The following is a 19,297-nucleotide window of genomic DNA, read 5'->3' as shown; positions in this document are numbered from 1 at the left end:
GCAAACCCTATTTTGGGGTTTTGTTTCGGGTAAAAATCAAATTTTGCCCTTGAAAGTGTAATTCATGACATTAGTTCTTGAAAGATGAAAAAAAATAAAATTTAGTTCCTGAATTTGCATGTCTTTGAAAGTAATCATCTAAAAAGTCAATAAACTTATTATATATGATATGTTGTGATTGAATAATGCTGTAATTGTTTTACACTTTCATGCATGACTTATTTTCTCATTTTGTTTAGCACAGCAAAATAAAAGAAATGTTAGAAGTTACAAGTGAGCACAAATAACATTATTACTTGTTATGTGGCGTGTTTGTTCTTTTATCCTGTCAAAATCAATTACTCTTGATGCCAGTCTTTTAGCCGCATCCTTACTAAGGACTTAAGCAAGTTGCATGTCACTTAGTTTCACAACTATGCTTCAATACATTGCATGTATTTTTGGGTAAAACCGTAAGGTGTTCTAAAAGGGAGAGACTTATTGTTTAGTCATGGACTCAAATATTCTCACAAGGTGCTTCTATTGCGTTTGAAATCTTTACAGTAAGCCACAGTTACGACGTTTTGAGCACTTGAGTTTAATTGTAGACCCCAACACATTATGGGATGTGCAACTTAAACAGAATTCATAAAAGTAGCAACTTAAACAGAGACGTCTCTATTTAAAAGGTGTTTTTAAGTATATTGTTGAACCCAAATTCATAAAAGTAGCAAGAATAACCTGCAGCATAGACAAACCAAGGTTGTCATCAAAGATCATGGATGACTATACAGAAAGAACTCGAGGGTAAATAATATAATAAAGCAATGACAGTCATGTAGATTTTGTGAGCATTAAGTTGCAGTGGAGTAGTGAACATGATATCAACAAACATAATGGAATTTTAGAGGTCCAGATCAGAGAACTTCAATAATCTAGCTATTTAATAATCGGTCCCTCTACCAAGACAAATAGAGTCATAAACAATGACAACAGTACAAATTGGCAGTATATATTCATGTTAAAAACATCTAAATAATGCAGATATGATTCATTAGAAGATAAGACAAATCTAAAATAGTCACCATTTGCAATGGTGATGGTAGCTACAAATTTCAATGGCTACAAAGATGTGTCATGGTTCCACTAAGTCGAGAAAGACACATGAAGGTGATGGTTATAAGAGCTATAAATGTGTAATGTTGGGTATTTCTCCTTTTTCAATGGTGTTCTCAATTGTTCCGAAAAGATGCTGGATATTTTTTATTGGAAAAGTCGCTACATTGGTGATGATTAACTGGAATTTGTAGTATTTGAACAATTATTGTAGCTATTGAATGCTTATAGACTATCAGTTAACACGAAGGTGGTCAATTTGGCTTTTGGTAATTGCAGAGGATTGGTTCAATTGGGTTACGGATATGTATAACGTTGAATTAATGAAAATCTCATCAATGGCTTTTGTTGGATGGAAGGTGGGGTGTGAACTGCAACATTTTGGACTTCATTTCTAATTGGCTTTCAATGGCTTTTGTTGGATGGAAGGTGGGGTGTGAACTGCAATATTTTGGATTTCATTTCTAATTGGCTTTCACAGTAGACACCAGTCACTCATCCTCCCACACGAAATGAAAACCGAAATAATAGCAAACAAACATGTTTCTAAATATGAAAACTTGAAAATGATGACATATTTTAGAAAATGAAAATAAAATTTTATATAAAAATAGAAAATGTTTTCTGAAACAAAATGGAACCATATATTTTTATATATCCCCAGAGAAGACTTGGTTTTGGATTATAAACATATTCATTAGTTCTAATGAAAGTAAAAGTAGTTCTATTGAAGGCTGCATTAAAACATTTCATATATTACTTTCTAGAATCATTAAGACTTATATTTTGCTTGAAGAGCATATTTATTAGAAATAGCATCTTAAACTCTTTTTCAACCATTCTCTACTGCTACCAAGCAATGGAAATACTGAGAAGCTTGTGCATTTTAAAATGAATTTGCAGAAAGCAAGTAAAAGTTGAAACCATTAACAGCAAAACATTTTAGGCAGCTGCCAACATTTTCTAAATCTACTTATGAATACTCAAATCTGTAAGACACTTTTGCATGATGCAGTCATAAACTCTTACTACACAAATAAATATATAAGTAAATTAATCAAGCAGATTATTAAATGTTTTAGACAACCAAATGATCTACTACTTAAAGAACATCAATAAAATGAATGTTATTAGTATGGGTGTCAGATTCTCAGTTACCTTCTGACGACAGCATCTCAGGCACAGAAGCAGCCTAAGTGACTGTTGGCTCTGTCACTCTTCAAGTACTTGAAGAAAAATATGCACTCATGCAAGCTCAAAGGCATGATAAGTTTTTGAAACTCGCCTTCTAAATAAGGGTTCCAAACGAAATGATGGAACTGCACTCTGCCACTTTTTAGCTTTGTACATCTCATTCCATGCCTGTACTATTTCATCAATTTTGAAGGCAAGACCTGTCAGTGAAAAAGTTAGCATATATGAGTATATATCATTATATCTACATAGCTAAAAAGTTTCTAATTATCTTGAATACATACCATCTACCGCAGTATTATTTGAACAGTGGTTCTTCAAAATTACAGCTATATCTGTTTGAGAAGCTCCTGCAAGTTCAAACTTCTCAACTGCAACTTCTAGAGATTCATGCCATATCGGTAGCCCTAATTTGAACTCCACAAATGAGCGTTCATATAGCATGGTACCCCATAGGAGATTTATTTGAGACCCCATATGTGCCTCCTGTGCTGCAAGTTCATCTAAGGATATATTTTTAAAAAGCCCATCCAACCCCATGTTCTGCAAATGCAATCTAACATCATTTGAATTAGATGTCTTACTCAAGTTCTGCTTTTCTGATTCTTTCCATATCTGCATTCCTTTTTCCATATTTTCTTCAGCATTGTTGTAAAGATGAAGAACCTCAGTGGAAGGCCATGTAAGTAAATCTGCATTACTACTAAGTGCATGATACCAAGAAAGTTTTGCTTGCTCAAACTGCTGCAGCCCTAGTGCCAGGAAGCCTTCATGAAAATCTGACTTAATTTTAATGGCTGCTGCATATTTTTCTCCCGCTTTTGCATATTCTTCCAGTGCGCATTCATATGAACTTTTGATTTGTTCACAAAGATGTTCTTTAGAAGAATCTTCCGTGACATATACTTTCTTCCTTACCCTAGACATATGCACATTTCCCCAGTTGAACAATGCAAGAGCAGTCATCTCTTGGAACTTATCTCCTGCAATGTCAAATAGGCCTTGTGCTTCTTCGCTTGTAACCGTCTCCTCCAAAGCCTCAGAATAGAGCTTCATCCCAAGTTCATGGAAATCCAAATATCTGTCAGATTCAAACCCAACATGGTTCTTGAACAGTTTGGAAAACTGAATTATCCAATCCTCAATGCAAGAAGAGCTAATAATTTCCTTTGCCTTTCCTACACAACCATTCTCAGGTGCGATGTTAACGCCAACCACTTCCACCTCCTTCACTTTAAATTTCTCAAAAAGTGGATCCTGCTCAGGAGTAGCTTCTACTATGTACAGTCGGATAGAACCATTAGATCCTGCTTCAGCCCATCTTAATTCATCATCAGAAGTAATTGTGACCAAATCGCCTTCTTGGTCCCTGTATTTGACAAGAACAGCTCCCAGGCTAGGGAATCGGTCCTGAATAACTTCTCTTAACTGGAAAAGGCTACAATTAATTGGCAGTTCAGCACATCTTATATCATCACCAAAAATAAATTTAGCGGATTTCTTAGGAACATGATTCCTTCTACCATTACTTCTTTCCTCTATAACTTCCTTAATATCAGTCTTCTTCTCATTAGTTTTTCCCTTGGCCTTCTTCTTCTTGGACGTGTTGATCTTCTTCTCTACGACTACAATACTGCCCTCAGCCTTCTTCTCCTCAAATTTCTCCTCGGTTTGCTTTTCTAGAATTTTGTCATCAGGAGCCTTCTCTTCCTCTTTATTGCTCTTCTTCTTCTTCCGCCTCTTCTCTTTCGATACCTTTTCTGGAGGCAAAGCATCAGGAGGTTCAACATAATCTGGAGGCAACTCAATTATTGTATCGTTTACCCTCAATCCTTTCTCCTCAAGTGCACTTTTCACCTTTTCTGAGATCTCCAATGCCATGACATTATTTGGCTCCATCTTCACAACAGTGCTGGCATCCCTCAGAGCTAAATCTGGCCTATTTAAAGCCTCATAGCACCTTGCCCTCTTCAACAGAGCTTTACTATATTTCGGTGTCACTTGAAGAGCCAAATCACATTCATGAATTGCCCTTGGGAACTCACTGAGTCCCATCTGCATGTAACATGCAGCCATGTTGCTCCGCAGATAGGACACATCAATATGATTTTTGGGAAGCAACTTGAGGGCATTTTCATATTTCAGTATAGCTCCTTCAAGATCCCTCTTTTGGAACAGCTTGTTCCCCTCATTCTTCAATTCTTGAGACATGGATATAAACACCATAGTATCATTATCGTATGCTCTGGGGCTGCTATCTCCAACTTTACCATCCTCCTCTATTTCTCCTACTTGCTTCTTTTTCTTTCCCATTTTCAATCCAACAGTAAAGAAACTAATCCAAACAACCACGAATCTCTTACACCACACTACTCAAAATTTATTCCAGACAAACCAAGAGCACAAGATAACCAATTACAAGGCCTTCCAACAAGAAAAGGAAATATGCAGACAATTTCACATGAAAGAACTTGAGATATAACTAACATGGAAGTACCCAAAAACCAAGGAAATGATGGACAAGATAACAACAAACAAGCATTTTATTATAACCAAGCTGACCAGCTTCATACATAAAACATAGCCAACATGAAACCCAGGTGAAAGTTCAAGCACAAAATCTTTAATTCAAACAAGTTCAAAATCTCAAAGTGGTGCCACTGAAGAAGATTCCACACATTCAACACAAACGTGTCCTTCTCTCTCAATTAGGATTTGTTTATGCTAAAACAAATACTATTTCAGAGAGGGGCATCGGAAATGGACAACCCAACTGGGATTCAAAGGTGAAAACAAAACCCCAGAATTTGGGAAGAGAAACAAACTTATCTGGGTGACAAATTATGGGAAAAAGCTTCAAACTTTGCAAGGAAAACGCAAACACGACGAAGCAGCAAGGAAGTTTGGAATGGAAGAAAACCAAGTGGTGTTGTTCTTCTGTAACGTGGAAGAATGCTTTTTCATATCCTTGACGTTAACGCCACAAAAAGCATTTGAGAAAAATCACATAACGCGAGTTTCTTAACTAGATTCTGAAATGAGAAATCCCATGGCAATATATTTTTCTTTTTCTTTATTTATATTTATTATTAGTGTTATTATCTGGCGGGTCCCATTCTATATTCCTATGTGTTAATGAATTAACCATTAATTGACCAGCTTCATAATCATGGGAAGCGACAACAACATAAGTTAGACTTTCACATAAAGTGTACGATTGTTCTTTTTCTCATTCAATTTAATTAGCAATAATGATTTCACGTGGTTCTCATCTAATTTTGGTATGATTTTCAGACAAAAATATGACTGTTACATCATCTAGAGACACTCAATTTGTCACATTTGTAGGTAATAGTATAGTATAAGAAGGCTACTAGATTTCTTCAAAAAAAAATAAAATAAAGGCTATTAGATAGTTGAATTATTAAAGCATCAACCATCATTAAATTGAAAAGATTAGTATTATTAGTATTAAACCGTTACGGTCCTATTTCAACTAATAAACGAAATTGTGTGCGGGTTATTTTAAATGAAAATGAATGTAAAAAGAATAATGAAATATGTTCACAACGAAGCCATTGTGACATAGACAGATGGCAAGGGAGATAAAATAAATAAAAACAAAAGACAAAATGATAGAATTACCCACCCATACAAAAATTAAATTTAACAAACATAACACATCATTCTAAATTCTAATAAAAAAAAGTAACAAAATTTCCGCACTTTTTTTATAAACAAATTGTACATTCTTGGTTGACATTGCCAACACGTTGGTGATTAGTGGACACCAACGCTTTCTCAAATTGCTTCATCTCCTTTTTATTAAATTTTATAAATATTTAGCAGTGGCAAAAAGAAGAAGAGAGAGATTGGTTGGTACTACTACTTGGTAGATAATTTTTCAATGGACCCAACCCACACCTTACATTTTGCCATTGAGAGGGGAGGATAGGAAAAGTAGAAAAAACCACGTGAAGTGAGGAAAAAAGATAAAGGAATTGAAGTATCTGGTAATTACTATATATGTTGGTGTTGTGTTGTGCCACCGCAAACCGCATTTGTGAGGCAATGCTTGCTTGCCCCTAAAGTAATGACTTAAGTTCTAATTCTTGATTCTTGGTAGCTCTACACCTTCCTACTTCCTACAGTTAGAAAAAAGAAAGAATCAGGAGAACTACACTACAAGTAATCTTTTATAAAACTCTACATTCTGCAGTTTTTCTGCTACAGAAGATTCTTGTTGCTTAAAATTGCTTATATAAAGGTGGAGATAGGAAATAATTAAGTTTTTTTTATTTATAAATGAAAATCTCAAGCAAGGAATCTCACAAAAACGAAAATTCAATCTTTCTATTTGACACATAACTAGATTAAACCAAGACAAAATAATCAATATTCAGATAAAATAAAAGTTTAATGATCAATATATTATCAGTGTAAAACTTTTTCATTCACTATATTATTATCATTGTGGCTTCTTAGATTATTATTTAGTACTTGCAGTTGTAACACCATACATTCTTGTATAATAATAGCTGTATTTTTCCTCTATGTGTAGGTGCAGTCCAGGATAGCTTGGGAGTGTATTAACCAAAACCGTTCTGATACTTCTATATCGAAGGACCCACTTTCAAAACTGCGTCTCAAAGGCACATTTTAGTAGTGACAGTTAATTATGTCGATGGGTTCAACATAGAGAAGTGTTCCATATGAAAAATTATTTGGTAAATAAATATGTAATTAGTGTATTACCGTGTTCATGCAAGCATCATGCTTAACAATATTGTACTAATTTCCTTCCTTCCTTCCTTCATGGCCAAAAATTTCATCACTCATTCAAGTGAGAACACGTCTTTTTTTTTCTTTCGCTTAGATTCTCTCTACACAATAGGTCAAACATCAAAGTTCTCGTTTATAACAAAAATAAAATAGCATCAAAAGTAGCATTATTCTCATACGTTCCGTCCACTACCTCGTGATCTCTGAAGGTTGCAGGCATTTTTACAAGCAAAATGAATTGCACTCATGATGAAGCCACTATCAATTAGGATTATTAAGCCTTGAACTCGTCGTTGAGGTTTTTTATTTTTTGTTTATGAGGACTTGCAATTTGGTCTGCGTCAGAGTTGAAAGTGTTGTTTTTTTCCTAGGATTGTTTCTTTTGAGAGTTTAAATTATGGTCGTCTTATTAAAGATGCGAATAATTTAGGATTGTCTTTTATCGTAACATTAAATAAATTTTAAATTAAACTCTTGTCTTTTAATATATTCAATAACTTACTAATTTTTATAATTAAATAAAAGAATAGTAAAAGTGTAAAACCCAACACAAACTTTATATCTAGATGACCGTGCCGTGTGCGCCTCTAGGTGAGCAGCAGGGCAGGTGTGTGAGAGGTGTATTAAATGAGAAATATTTTTTTTTATCATGAGAATTGGTTATGTTAAAATGGGTTAAATTGGATGGAATAACAACCCGCATTGGGCCAGGTAGTCCACGCTAACCTTCAATTGGGTTTAAGGACTAGTGTTGATTGTTGAATGAAAGAAAATTTTACCAATGACTTTTGTTGGATGGAAGGTGGGGGTGTGAAGGGTGATGCTAGGTGCACCTAACATTATTGTTGGTGCACCCAACACTTAAAGGGAAAAGACTGAAATATCTTTAATCTGTAAACCTTTAAGTTGATCCGTAAAAGGCATACGGATCAACTTGATTTATATGCCTTTTACAGATCAAGTTGATCCGTATGAGCTTAATATCAACATAGGGATTAACTTAATTTGTAAGCCTTTTACGAATCAAGTTGATCCATAAGATTTACAGACCATCCTCACGCACACGCATCACAAATGCGAAGAAAATGCAGGAGCAGTTTTGACATTTTTAAAAAATGCTGGGTGCACCTAACAACACCAGGGTGTGAATTGCAATATGTAGTTCATGATAAGTATGTATGGGTGTCAGATTCTCATTTACCTTCTGATGACAACAGCATTTCTGTTACCTTCTTGAGAGAGCTTTAAAAATAAACAATTACTTATCCAGAAATAACTGAATCAAAGCATGCAATTATAGGGATACATGAATATAAATCAAGAGTAAATCGACAAACAAAATTATAGGATGACATTGATTGTTTATTAAGATTCAAAACTGGTAATGTTTCAGGCCACTTTTGCGGTACAGTTGAAGACAGTATCTATATACAACATGTACACATCCTTTCGAATACACTACCTCTAAGGACTTGGACAATTTCAAGAACAAATGGCCTGAGTAAATTCCAAATAGTGATATGCTGTTTAACCTACTGATCCCTCAAGCTTCAAGCTCATGAGTTGGTTCACTTCGGAACCAAATTCATCAGGAAGCTCATTAAACACATCACGGCAAAATCCAGAGATCATAGCAGCCATTGCCTTTTCATAGTCTATTCCCCTTTGTTGAAAATAAAACAATTGATCTTCTCCAATTTTGGATGTACTAGCTTCATGTTCAATTCTTGCGGTTGGATTTTTCACCTGTAAAATAAGTGTGATTCCATGAGCACAACAAAAGTATCTATCATGGCAATTTTCTGGACATTAGGGACAGAGAAGCAGGGAGAAAATACAGAAAAAAGAAAACCAGGGAGTAAGGAGATTAAGTCAGGTAGAGAAATTGCAAAAGAATGCTTTTGAAAAGACAGAATAACTCCATAATATTGATGACCTCCTCTTTGATGTTCACAAACACTTTTAACTTATGCATAAGCTAATTTTAGCCTACGGAGAAGCTTATTTAATTTATTTTCTTATGCTAGAAATGCTTTTGGAGAAGCTTATGCAAACAGGGTTGCATTCCCACATTCCTATTCTATCGTTGTTTGTAAAACAAGAGCAGCAACAAAAGCCTACATAGATCACACAATGCCATATTTTTTTGTTTGTCAAAACAAGGTACCTAGAATGAGTCCAGAAGGATAAACAAGAAAAGTAAAAAAAAAAAAACCTGGATATAAGGATAGGTATTTGCAGCAGCATTGTCACCAATAAGCATAGAATCACACTGTGACGAGTTTCGGGCATTGTCAGCCTTGGACAGAACCTGAACAAGCCCTCTATAACAGTTCCTGGAATGCCCAACCGATATTCCTTTGGATATAATCCTACTCCTCGTGTTCTTCCCTTTGTGTATCATCTTGGTCCCGGTATCCGCCTGCTGATAGTTATTCGTCAAAGCCACAGAATAGAACTCCCCAACACTACCATCTCCTTCCAGCACAACACTCGGGTACTTCCACGTGATCGCCGAACCCGTCTCCACCTGCGTCCACGATATCTTCGAACCTGCACCACCACACAACCCTCTCTTGGTCACGAAATTGTAAACCCCACCCTTCCCTTCTTCGTCCCCAGCGTACCAATTCTGCACCGTGGAGTACTTAATCTCCGCCCCCTCGCCGCAATACAACTCCACCACCGCGGCATGGAGCTGGTTCCGATCGTAGGAAGGCGCGGTGCAGCCTTCCAAATACTCCACAGAGCTCCGATCGTCGGCGACAATCAAAGTCCTCTCAAACTGTCCTGTCTCCAACGCGTTGATTCTGAAGTAAGTCGAAATCTGCATAGGACACTTGGTGTCTTTAGGAATGTAGCAAAACGACCCGTCGCTGAAGACCGCAGCGTTCAACGCGGCGTAGTAGTTGTCGTCTGACGGGACAACTTTCCCCAAATACTTTTTCACCAAATCAGGATATTCCTTAATGGCCTCGGAGATGGAGCAGAATATAACGCCGGCCTTTTCTAGGGTTTTGCGGTGCGTTGTGGCGATTGAGACGCTGTCGAGGACGGCGTCGACGGCGACGTTGGCGAGGCGCTTCTGCTCGTTGAGGGGGACGCCGAGCTTCTCGAAGTAGCGGAGAAGCTCGGGGTCAGCGTCGTCGAGGGATTGAAGAGAGGGTTTATTCTTGGGGGCGGAGTAGTAGCAGATATTCTGGAGGTCGATGGGAGGGTAAGTGTTGTCAGACCACGTGGGTTCCTTCATGGAGAGGAATTTATCCAAGGCCTTCAGGCGGAATTCGAGCATCCAGTGGGGCTCCTCCTTCAGGGACGAGATCAGACCAATGGTTTCTTTTGAGAGCCCTTTTGGGATCGTCAAGGACTCGATCTCCACGCTGAACCCGAATTTCTTGTCGTAGTCACGGTTGCGGAGGATTTCGCGGATCTTTTCGTCGGAGGATGTGGCGGCGGCGGGTGCGGAGGTCTCTTTCACCTCCGCGCGCACCGTTACGAGGCGTGACGGTTTGGGGAGGATGGGGTCACGTGTGGGTTGGGAAGGTAAGGGAAAGAGGGAGACGCCGTTGAAGCGGAGAAGAGAAGCCATGGATGAGGTTTTGTTTCAGCTCAAGAGGAGAGAGTGGGGAATTTGTTTTCTTATACTTGTGGGTGTCGTGTGTCGTGTGTCGTGTGTCGTGTGCGCGTACACTCTAGAGCAGAGTAACAGAAGAAACAGACATGGCCCAAACCAAACTCACAATCAATAAAAAGCTATGACTAAGAAGATCAAATCTCTTTCTAAAGAAAGGTTCCTTAATACAAGACCCTGCCTCATGAATTCCATATAATTAGCTAACCTATCAATATCATCACAACAATTTCCATATATTTTTTACAATTAAATAACATTCTTTTTTGAATTTATAACTATATTAAAAAAGCTCAGTCGATTTTTTTTAAAAAAATCAATATAAACTCATTTGATCAATTTTTTTCTTCTAAACTCATACATATTAAGCAGGAAATACATTATTCAAGGAGGTTTATTTTTCTTCTTTTTAAAAAAAAAATTATGAAATTAATTTTTAATGTGAAAATATATTTCAACAAAAAATAAGAATATATTTAATTATGTAATATGATTAATCGATCACATTTTTTATAATAATAACATTTATCTATTAGATTTGACCCCATGCGCTGCAAATTAATAACCAGAGAGACAATGTCCCTGTGTTGCATTTCAAAAAATGGAAGTTAAGTTTAGTAAGAAATGTATGAAATAAACTTAGAAAGTCAACTTCCACGAATGAGCTTTCATTCTCTTATCTTAATTCTCAAATGAGTTGGATCAAATGAGCTTCCAGGTTTCACAAAATTATTATAAAAAAAAAAAGTTTTCAAGGCTCCATTCCCCTGTCATAAATCACCCACCAAGTGATCAAAAGTATCATATACCATGTTGCTTATTACATTAACAAAAAGATAATCACTCAACAGAATAGTTTTCTTCTTCCTCTTTCCTTCTGCCACCTGCTGCTGTCTCCACCAAAGACAAGTACTCAGTTATAGCTGCCCCTTCTATGTCCACTTCGATGTCATAGTCAGCCAAAGCATCTGATGATTCAGCTATATCTGCAGAAAGTTCATCTTCCATCTCTACATCTCTCTTTTGTGCTTCACTCTTATTAGATGGATCTTGAAGATCACAAACAAAAGCATTAATCTGAGGTGGTAAAGAAGAGGATGATGAACTTGCACCGCCACTTGGATTTACTTCACGTTGCATGTTGGCGTCTGTCACACGACTCACACGTGCTGTCGTCATTCTTCCTCCCATTGTTTCAAATTGTATTATGTTGGGGTCAGCCTCAGTAGCAGCAAGAGCTGCAGAAGTTCTTATCTCTTCAACTATCTTCCCTTTCTCTGACTCGATATAAGCCTTCATGTTGGTGTGAGTCAGTAATGATAGATAACATTGTTTAAATTATTATATCAAACTTTCAGTAAGACAAATTAATATATAACAGTGAGTTGTAACCTGTAAAGCAGAAAAAGTTTCTGGATGTGTCAAATCATTCAGCGCTTTCTGAAAAACATTTCCGTTTCTTCGGAGAGCTTCAGCTGCAATGTCCTTCTCAAACCTGATAGAATCAACGTCATAAAGTTTGACTAGCTAATATATAGTATGTTCTGTGGAGCAATTTCATGGTCATGGATCATTATTCATTATCATTTGGCACCAATTTACAAGAAGAAATGCAACCATTGTGCCAACCTTATAAATGTTGTGCAACAACATATGTCACAATATATATATATATATATATATATATATATATATATATATATATATATATATATATATAAGTTATAGAGAATGACATGTAGTTAGTAATTACTACTAACTACGTAGTAACAAGTTCTAATCCTACAAGGCAATGACTTTATTATAAATCACAAAGTAGTAGAAACAAGACCAAAATGATACTCACCCAACAGATTCCAGCTCGTTCAATCTTTGTAGATCTACAGGTTTCTGCTTCCTGGGTGAGGAAGCTATTTAGAATTTCTCATGAATACAAAAAGAGAATAGAAGTCAGTAAATAAAAGATCAAGTGTCACCTACCGGATTTCACTTTCTCTTTCCTTCTGCTTTTGATCTTTTTCTGCATTTTCCTCAATCAGGAAATTGACTGCAGCTTGAATGTTTTGTAGATTCATTTTCAATGCCCTCTTGGCATCACATTTGGTGAAGCCCATGCTCATTACGAGCGACAGATCTTCATCAGATACTTGCAACTGCATTAGAGAAAGAAGTAAGTTGTCTCCAAGTAGACCAAGCAGAATACATGTTATGCTTAAATCCTCACAATTTAATGTTAGCTTTTTAATTCTCTTGCAGCTTGGGCTTCACTAATTTTACTTTTTTCTCGGAACTAGCAAATTTTAAATAGATATGATACATATACTTGTTTTTACTCATATTGAATCACAATATGCTTTCTCAGCTCTATTAACCTTTTCAAATTTTGCTTGTGCAGAAAGCAGTGCTTCTCTTGCTGTATCCAATTGACCACTATAATAGGCCACCACTCCTTCGAGCAGCTCCAGTCTCAAATGCCTTTATACAAAGTCCAAATATTATTCAACAAAAAAAAATCCTAATAGTGCAGTGCAAGAAAGGAGTAAGAACTCACCATGCAAGTTCTAGAAAGCAACCACTTTTTAAAAGTCTGGCGCGTAGAGCATGCTTCCCATAAGCATCTTCAAGTCCTTCCCTAGCCTTTGCAAGAAGTTTTCCTGCCTCTGATAACGAACTGATGTCTTGCATCATAAAGTAGCACCACACCATGTTTATTTGCATTATCGGAATGATGTCAATAAGCTGAATGGACAGAAAGCCATAAATTGGTTCAAATTTACACCATGAGAAAAATACGTTAGGAATCATTCTTATAATCTTGAGAGAGCAAAGGTACACAATTCATTCAAGTCTAAGAAGCACCTTACCAGAGGATTTTTTTTTTCCCCACAATGGCAGTGGCAAGCTTTGAATCTATGACCTTATAAAAAGTTAGTCAAAGCTCTTACCAATAGCCTATTCCTATAGGCCTACATCTTATTAGAGTTTAGTGTCACTACTTTTAACAAATTATCCTTCTGGAAGTGAAGAGGTTTACGCGACTCTTTCTTTTCTTTTTATGATGAATAAGTTTACACGAGTTTGCTACCATGATTTTAAACTCACCTCAAGGGTGTCAGAATCATCACAAAGAGAGAATGTTTCCTGCAAATGAAATCAGGTCTTGACTTTGTGAGTTTATCATGTCAAATAATAACAATAAGGAAACAACTGCAATATCATGTTAAGTGTAACACCTATGACCTAACTTCATAGCTAAAAATTAAAATAATCATTTTCTGGAAAAAAGAAAAATCAAAACATGATAAGATAGAGGAGGTCATGAAGTGTGGCTTCAGGAGCTCTCTGCCACAGCAACACATAGAGAGAGTAAATGAGTTTTTAAAAGTCCTCTAGACTTTGAAAAACAAAGTGATGTGATGTGTTTAGGACTTTGAAAAACACATTTGCAACAAATGTAATTCATTCACTCATCAGGAACTGACCTCTGCCATGCTTAGAACTTCTAATGCATCTTTATACTTTCCCTGTCGAATTAGACGCTTTCCATTTGCCTCTAACACCAATCCCGTCATTATGGCCCTGCCAATGTCAAATGCAGCACCATAAGAATAGTGAAAATATAGTTTTTTTTTTTGGGTCTTAACATGTTGACAAAAGGAAAAATTAATTTAAAATTTGGTTGGAATAAATAAAGTTTGATTTTTGCTGAATTTAAATAATATTCGAACGATTTGATTACATATTATTTATTTATGTCAAATCAATTGGTTAGTGAAAATATAGAGTTTAATTATGATAGAAAGATTTTTATATTATAAATAAATAAATAAATTAAAAGTTTACCACACATCAATAATCTTATCCTATATGAAAACTTTATGAATTTTGTTTTTTAATCAAATGAAAACTTATGAATAACAATGTAGAAAAAATTTAAATGTCTAATATATTCTAATTAATTTAAATATATATATACAAAGCTTGCTCATGACATGGACAAGGATGAATACCTCTGATGATCAGTCTCGGAGGCTAATTTTATTTTCTTCCCCATTTGACCTTCAACTTCTGTGGTGAAGTTTTCGATAGGTAATAGATCATCTACATGCCTTTTGGCCACTGCAATGGCAGCTGCCCTGTTTGTAAGATGCAACTAAGCTTTAGAGCAAAATTAATGGAGAAAAAAAAATCAAATGTTCTTTCTTGCTCATCAAACTACTTGGCTATGAAAATGGTAGAGACAGTAAAAGATATATTTATCATTGTTTAAGCACTGCGTTTGAGATTAAATATTACAGAGATGCTAGCCAATATATAAATTCCCCATAATTTATCAATCATTAGATATTGTGGATAAACTTGAAAAAAAAAGTGGGTTGGTTGCGCCAAAATTCAAAATGATTTTAAAATAAAATGAAATATAATTGAGTTACGATAAATATTATATATTGTCAAATTCTTGATTAAGGAGGAAGGAACATTATGTCTAGAATATATTCACTAATGAAAGTGGGTTAATTTAGAAATCTATTATCATGTATGAAGTAAAAATTATTCAAAAAATATTTTTATATTTAGAAAACATTTAAAATTAAAACAATGAAATTTATTTTATTTATAAGTTTTGTGTATAATCCTTAATTAATAGATAAATATTATTTAAACTAGCTGTATAACAAATTTTAACACTAAGAGAAAAAAATAAAAATGAGATTTAGCAAGTTATATGATGGATGTGCACAATGTGATTGACAGAAATAGAGTAAGAAAATATTATTATATAATTTTTTATAAAACACATCTATACTTAATATAGATAAAATAAATATTATTAATTTAAATAATTCAGATCAAATTTACTTGATATTATAGATTTAACTTGCTTCTTTCTCACTCTTTTATCTTTCTTTCATTATTATTCTAACATACCAAAAAGTTATACATGACTTAGGAATCAAGACCAATCTAATTTATAAATGCACTTTTATCTTAACTCACAAGACATCTTTTAAGAACAAAATTGTGACATCCCATCAAAATAAAAAAATACTTAAGATGTGATGACACTAACTATACTAACATACTTGAGGTCAATATATTGACATTAGAAGAAGAGTCCATGCTAGTCTTGTCCTTTGACTTTGATTGGGGGGCTTGTTTTAGTACACATCACTTATGAAGTAAGGCCAAAGATAGTTTATAAATTTCATTCTCCCTTAACCCACCAAGGCTCCATTTAAGGACAAAATCATGATGATTCATCGAGTGCAAAGTAGACTATAGTTTGGATGTGATGACCTTGATGGTACCAACTTGAGGAACAACTACTTTCTTTTGAGCTTAAAGAAAAGTTCTTACAAACCATACTTTAAAGTAACTTTTAAGTTGAAAAAAAAATCTAGTTAACACCTAGCCTTAGATTTTAGTTTTACAAATGAGTAAAATAAATTAGGTTAAATTATAAATTTGACTCTCTTATAATTCTTGGTCTGTGAATGTGGTCCCGTTATTTATTTATTTTGTAATTTTAGTCCTCACATTTTAGAAAATTCACAATTTTGGTCTAATCATTCAATTTGCATACATTTTTCTCTTTTATTTTGGTCCATTTGAACTTTGGATCTAACATATTTATTTAAGATATCATCAAGAAATGATTTAATTGATTAAAATATATAAAAAAATAAACATGAAAAATTGATGATTGAACCAAATTTGTAAATTTTTAAAAATGTAAGGACTAAAATCACAAAAGAATAAAGGGACCAAAATCGTGAATCAAACATCAAAGGGAACCAAAACTACAATTTAGTCAATAATTTACGAAATATTTTTGTAAGGAGTTTATTTCTTTTTAATTTAGATTTGAAATTTTAATTTTTCTAATTAATAAAATAGGTTCTATCTTATTTAAATTTAATTTACTCAAATTGAAGTACTTGGGATTTAATCACTATCAAAAATGAAAAATAAAAAAAGGATTATATGAATGTTCATAGGTTGGTTTTACTCAATTTAATACGAGAATGAAAATTGAACTAACAAGAAGTTTTAGTTTGGCATGATTTTGATAAACTTTTCCATCAATCCAAACCAAACAAATTTGATCAAGGATAGGTTGGTTCAATTTGGGTTTATTGGCTCCAATAATATAATAAAAATTATTTTTAAAAAATCCTCAATCCTCAATCCAAAATCAAAATTTAAAATTATTTTAAATCTAATTTAGATCTTATTGGGAAAATTTAAAAGAAAAAAATAACAAAGCAAAAGGAATAAATAAATAAATATTAAAAAAAGGAACAATTAGATAAAGTGTTTGGGGATTGGTTTATGAAACATAAACCCTATGCCAAAAAAATAAAGATCAAACTTTGTTAGATCTAAACCAAAAGATATCAAATCTTGTCAGATCTAGATGAATAGAGATCAAGTTTTGCTGGATCTAAACCAACAGAGGTCAAATCTTGTCAGATCTAAATCAACAGAGATCAAATCTTGTCAGATCTAAATCAACAGAGATCAAATCTTGTCAAATTCGACTAGATTTTGGTTTATGTCAAACTTAATCAAAGAAAAAATTGAACCAATTTAATTAATTTAGATTGAGTGGTTGGGTTCATTGCATTGAACCAAACCAAGAAAACCTAGCAAGAAAAATTTAGATAGTACAAAAAAATAAAAAGACTTACTTGACCCTAGCAAGTTTGTGAGAGTGTTCTTCCTCGGCCATGATCTCTTGTTTGATAGCTTTGCCTTGTTCGACACAGATACGAGTGGCAAGAATCTTGGCGTTATTCTTGATACCTAATTGGGTCAAATTGTGTTGACCATCACCATCCTTGAGAATCTTGCCAGCGCATATCAAATTGACAGAGTTAGGGTTGCAATTTGATCGTTTGGCAACCTCTTCCCTTAACATACGGATCGACCATGTCTCAAGTTCCACCTCTAGAATCCCGATCCACATTCCCCCAATCTTCAATTTCACCATGAATTAATCTATTTACCCCCACAAACAATGTCAAGTGTGGAATGTGAAGTTGTAAGGAGTGACTTATCACTAACACTTATAGTTCTATGCTAGGAATCCTTTATTTATATGTGAAGAATATGCCAATTAGGTGTAGCCTTTCTTACACAACTAGTTATCATTAAAATATAAAAAAAATTACTTTATTACCTTTCACGCTTTTACCAAATATGTTAATAAGTATATAGAACATATCTAGTGAAAAAGTCAATTTTATATAAGAGTGAGAGAAGTCAGTCTAGACCATAATTCCTAAACCATACATAAATGGTTAAGATTTGATATCATGTGATTACTTTAAAAAATTCATATGACTTTTCAAAAAACTTACATAACTTGTACTAGTATGTTTCAATCTTGACCATTCTTGATAAAATTTAATTATTCATATTTATTCCTCTCGCTCCCACGTAAAAAGGTCATGTTACTATGATTACGTTCGGCAAGACATTTCAGTTAATTTTTAACTTTTTTTACTAGTTGAAAAGTTCATTTAATTATTTGGTAAACAAGTTTTTTTTTTAAGTTTCTTAGTAGCTTCTAGCATTTTTTGAAATGTTACTTGACAAGTGTATCAATTTGTCCAAAATAGTAAAGTACTCAGAAGTCCGAGTATCAAATTCACATAGACTTTGCTTGTACTTAGATTGATGAAAACTCAATTTACAAGTAAAAGATAAGAAATTTAAATGTAAAATTTAAAGAAAGTAAGAGATAAGAAGGATAAGAAATTTAAAATAGAAGATTAGGAGATAAGATAAAAAATTTAAAGAGATAAAAAATTAGAATAAAAGATAAGAAATATAAAAGATAAAGATAATAATGCTTAAAGATAAATTCAGAATTTAAAATATGTTAGGACTAGCATGTCTAACTACCCTTGATACAATATTGATGATTTTTCTCTATCTAATGTTTTTTCTAATTTCCACCCACATATACTAAGACACTCAACCCTGATTCCTCATGATGAAGACCAAATTTATCTATTCTCTCACTCAAATCCCTTTGCAAGGATAAAATAGTAAATTGCATGAAGTATGAAGATGTACGCAGGGGCAAAACAAAATCACTCTATACCTAGCAATGAATTGTTTAGATGTCATTTCCCATTTCTTTAGAAATTACCATTTCCCAATTTATAACCCCTAAAATCAATGCATGGATGATCAGGTCATACAGTAACAATAAAATACAGAAAAAAAAATAATAAAAATTGGCATTGCATTAAATAGATAGCTCTAAGTCTCGATGTCTTGGTGTGTATTTCTCCTTTGCTTCTTACTTCTTTTATAGGCCTAAGGTAACTTAATTTCCAGGTGACATTGTGCTTAGCGCGGGCTTTCACGCTAAGCTTGCCTTAAGGCTTCTTCGTGGGCTTTCTTCGCTTTAAGTGTGAGCTGACCGTTAAGCGAAGAGACACGCTAGGCCTGTCTTTTGCGCTAAGCGAACTGTCTCAATTTTCAACTTTTTCTTCACATTTTCCCTTAATTTTCCTCTAAAGCACTTAAAATCTGCTTCTTTTGAGTTCTGCTAATAAAAAACTGCAAAGATATTAATTT

At 34.3% G+C, this 19,297-nt stretch overlaps 3 protein-coding genes across 4 annotated transcripts; all 3 read right to left on the bottom strand.

The window, feature by feature from the left end:
* Positions 1 to 458: 458 nt before the first annotated feature.
* Positions 459 to 5,314, bottom strand: LOC114392607 (protein PHOX1-like). 2 transcript variants are annotated; one of them, XM_028353802.1, is made up of 4 exons: positions 2,874 to 5,314; positions 2,574 to 2,792; positions 2,254 to 2,489; positions 459 to 720 (listed from the first exon to the last, which is right to left on the bottom strand). In XM_028353802.1, exons 1-3 carry the CDS (start codon positions 4,600 to 4,602, stop codon positions 2,341 to 2,343), a joined length of 2,097 nt encoding a protein of 698 aa, XP_028209603.1. In that variant the 5' UTR covers positions 4,603 to 5,314; the 3' UTR covers positions 459 to 720; positions 2,254 to 2,340. The 2 variants fall into 2 exon arrangements, with proteins under 2 accessions (XP_028209603.1, XP_028209602.1); XM_028353801.1 differs by having other exon boundaries at positions 2,574 to 5,314.
* Positions 5,315 to 8,384: 3,070 nt separating this feature from the next.
* Positions 8,385 to 10,829, bottom strand: LOC114393402 (UPF0051 protein ABCI8, chloroplastic-like). Its single transcript, XM_028354740.1, has 2 exons — positions 9,287 to 10,829; positions 8,385 to 8,817 (listed from the first exon to the last, which is right to left on the bottom strand). Exons 1-2 carry the CDS (start codon positions 10,658 to 10,660, stop codon positions 8,599 to 8,601), a joined length of 1,593 nt encoding a protein of 530 aa, XP_028210541.1. The 5' UTR covers positions 10,661 to 10,829; the 3' UTR covers positions 8,385 to 8,598.
* Positions 10,830 to 11,378: 549 nt separating this feature from the next.
* On the bottom strand, positions 11,379 to 17,759 carry LOC114393254 (NEDD8 ultimate buster 1-like). Its single transcript, XM_028354527.1, has 10 exons — positions 17,395 to 17,759; positions 14,713 to 14,838; positions 14,185 to 14,281; positions 13,805 to 13,843; positions 13,254 to 13,441; positions 13,075 to 13,177; positions 12,683 to 12,855; positions 12,549 to 12,599; positions 12,095 to 12,197; positions 11,379 to 11,995 (listed from the first exon to the last, which is right to left on the bottom strand). The coding sequence occupies exons 1-10, from the start codon at positions 17,694 to 17,696 to the stop codon at positions 11,543 to 11,545; spliced, it is 1,635 nt and encodes a 544-aa protein (XP_028210328.1). The 5' UTR covers positions 17,697 to 17,759; the 3' UTR covers positions 11,379 to 11,542.
* Between the last annotated feature and the right edge of the window lie 1,538 nt (positions 17,760 to 19,297).

The sequence above is a fragment of the Glycine soja genome, chromosome 17 (assembly GCF_004193775.1).
Source record: "Glycine soja cultivar W05 chromosome 17, ASM419377v2, whole genome shotgun sequence".
NCBI lineage: Eukaryota > Viridiplantae > Streptophyta > Magnoliopsida > Fabales > Fabaceae > Glycine > Glycine soja.
Note: the sequence above shows the minus strand (reverse complement) of the source record. Positions and strands in the feature narration are given on the sequence as shown.

Bases quoted from the DNA above. Each gene is read 5' to 3' on its own strand.
- LOC114392607 (XM_028353801.1), bottom strand. From the start codon at position 4,602: ATGGGAAAGAAAAAGAAGCAAGTAGGAGAAATAGAGGAGGATGGTAAA. The intron at 2,490-2,573 runs GTATGTATTCAA...TTTCACTGACAG, and splicing joins AAATAATACTGCGGTAGATG to GTCTTGCCTTCAAAATTGAT.
- LOC114393402 (XM_028354740.1), bottom strand. From the start codon at position 10,660: ATGGCTTCTCTTCTCCGCTTCAACGGCGTCTCCCTCTTTCCCTTACCT. The intron at 8,818-9,286 runs GTTTTTTTTTTT...CTTATTTTACAG, and splicing joins ATACCTATCCTTATATCCAG to GTGAAAAATCCAACCGCAAG.
- LOC114393254 (XM_028354527.1), bottom strand. From the start codon at position 17,696: ATGGTGAAATTGAAGATTGGGGGAATGTGGATCGGGATTCTAGAGGTG. The intron at 14,282-14,712 runs GTATTCATCCTT...TGACATTGGCAG, and splicing joins TCCGAGACTGATCATCAGAG to GGCCATAATGACGGGATTGG. The intron at 13,178-13,253 runs GTGAGTTCTTAC...CTTTGTATAAAG, and splicing joins TGCTTTCTAGAACTTGCATG to GCATTTGAGACTGGAGCTGC.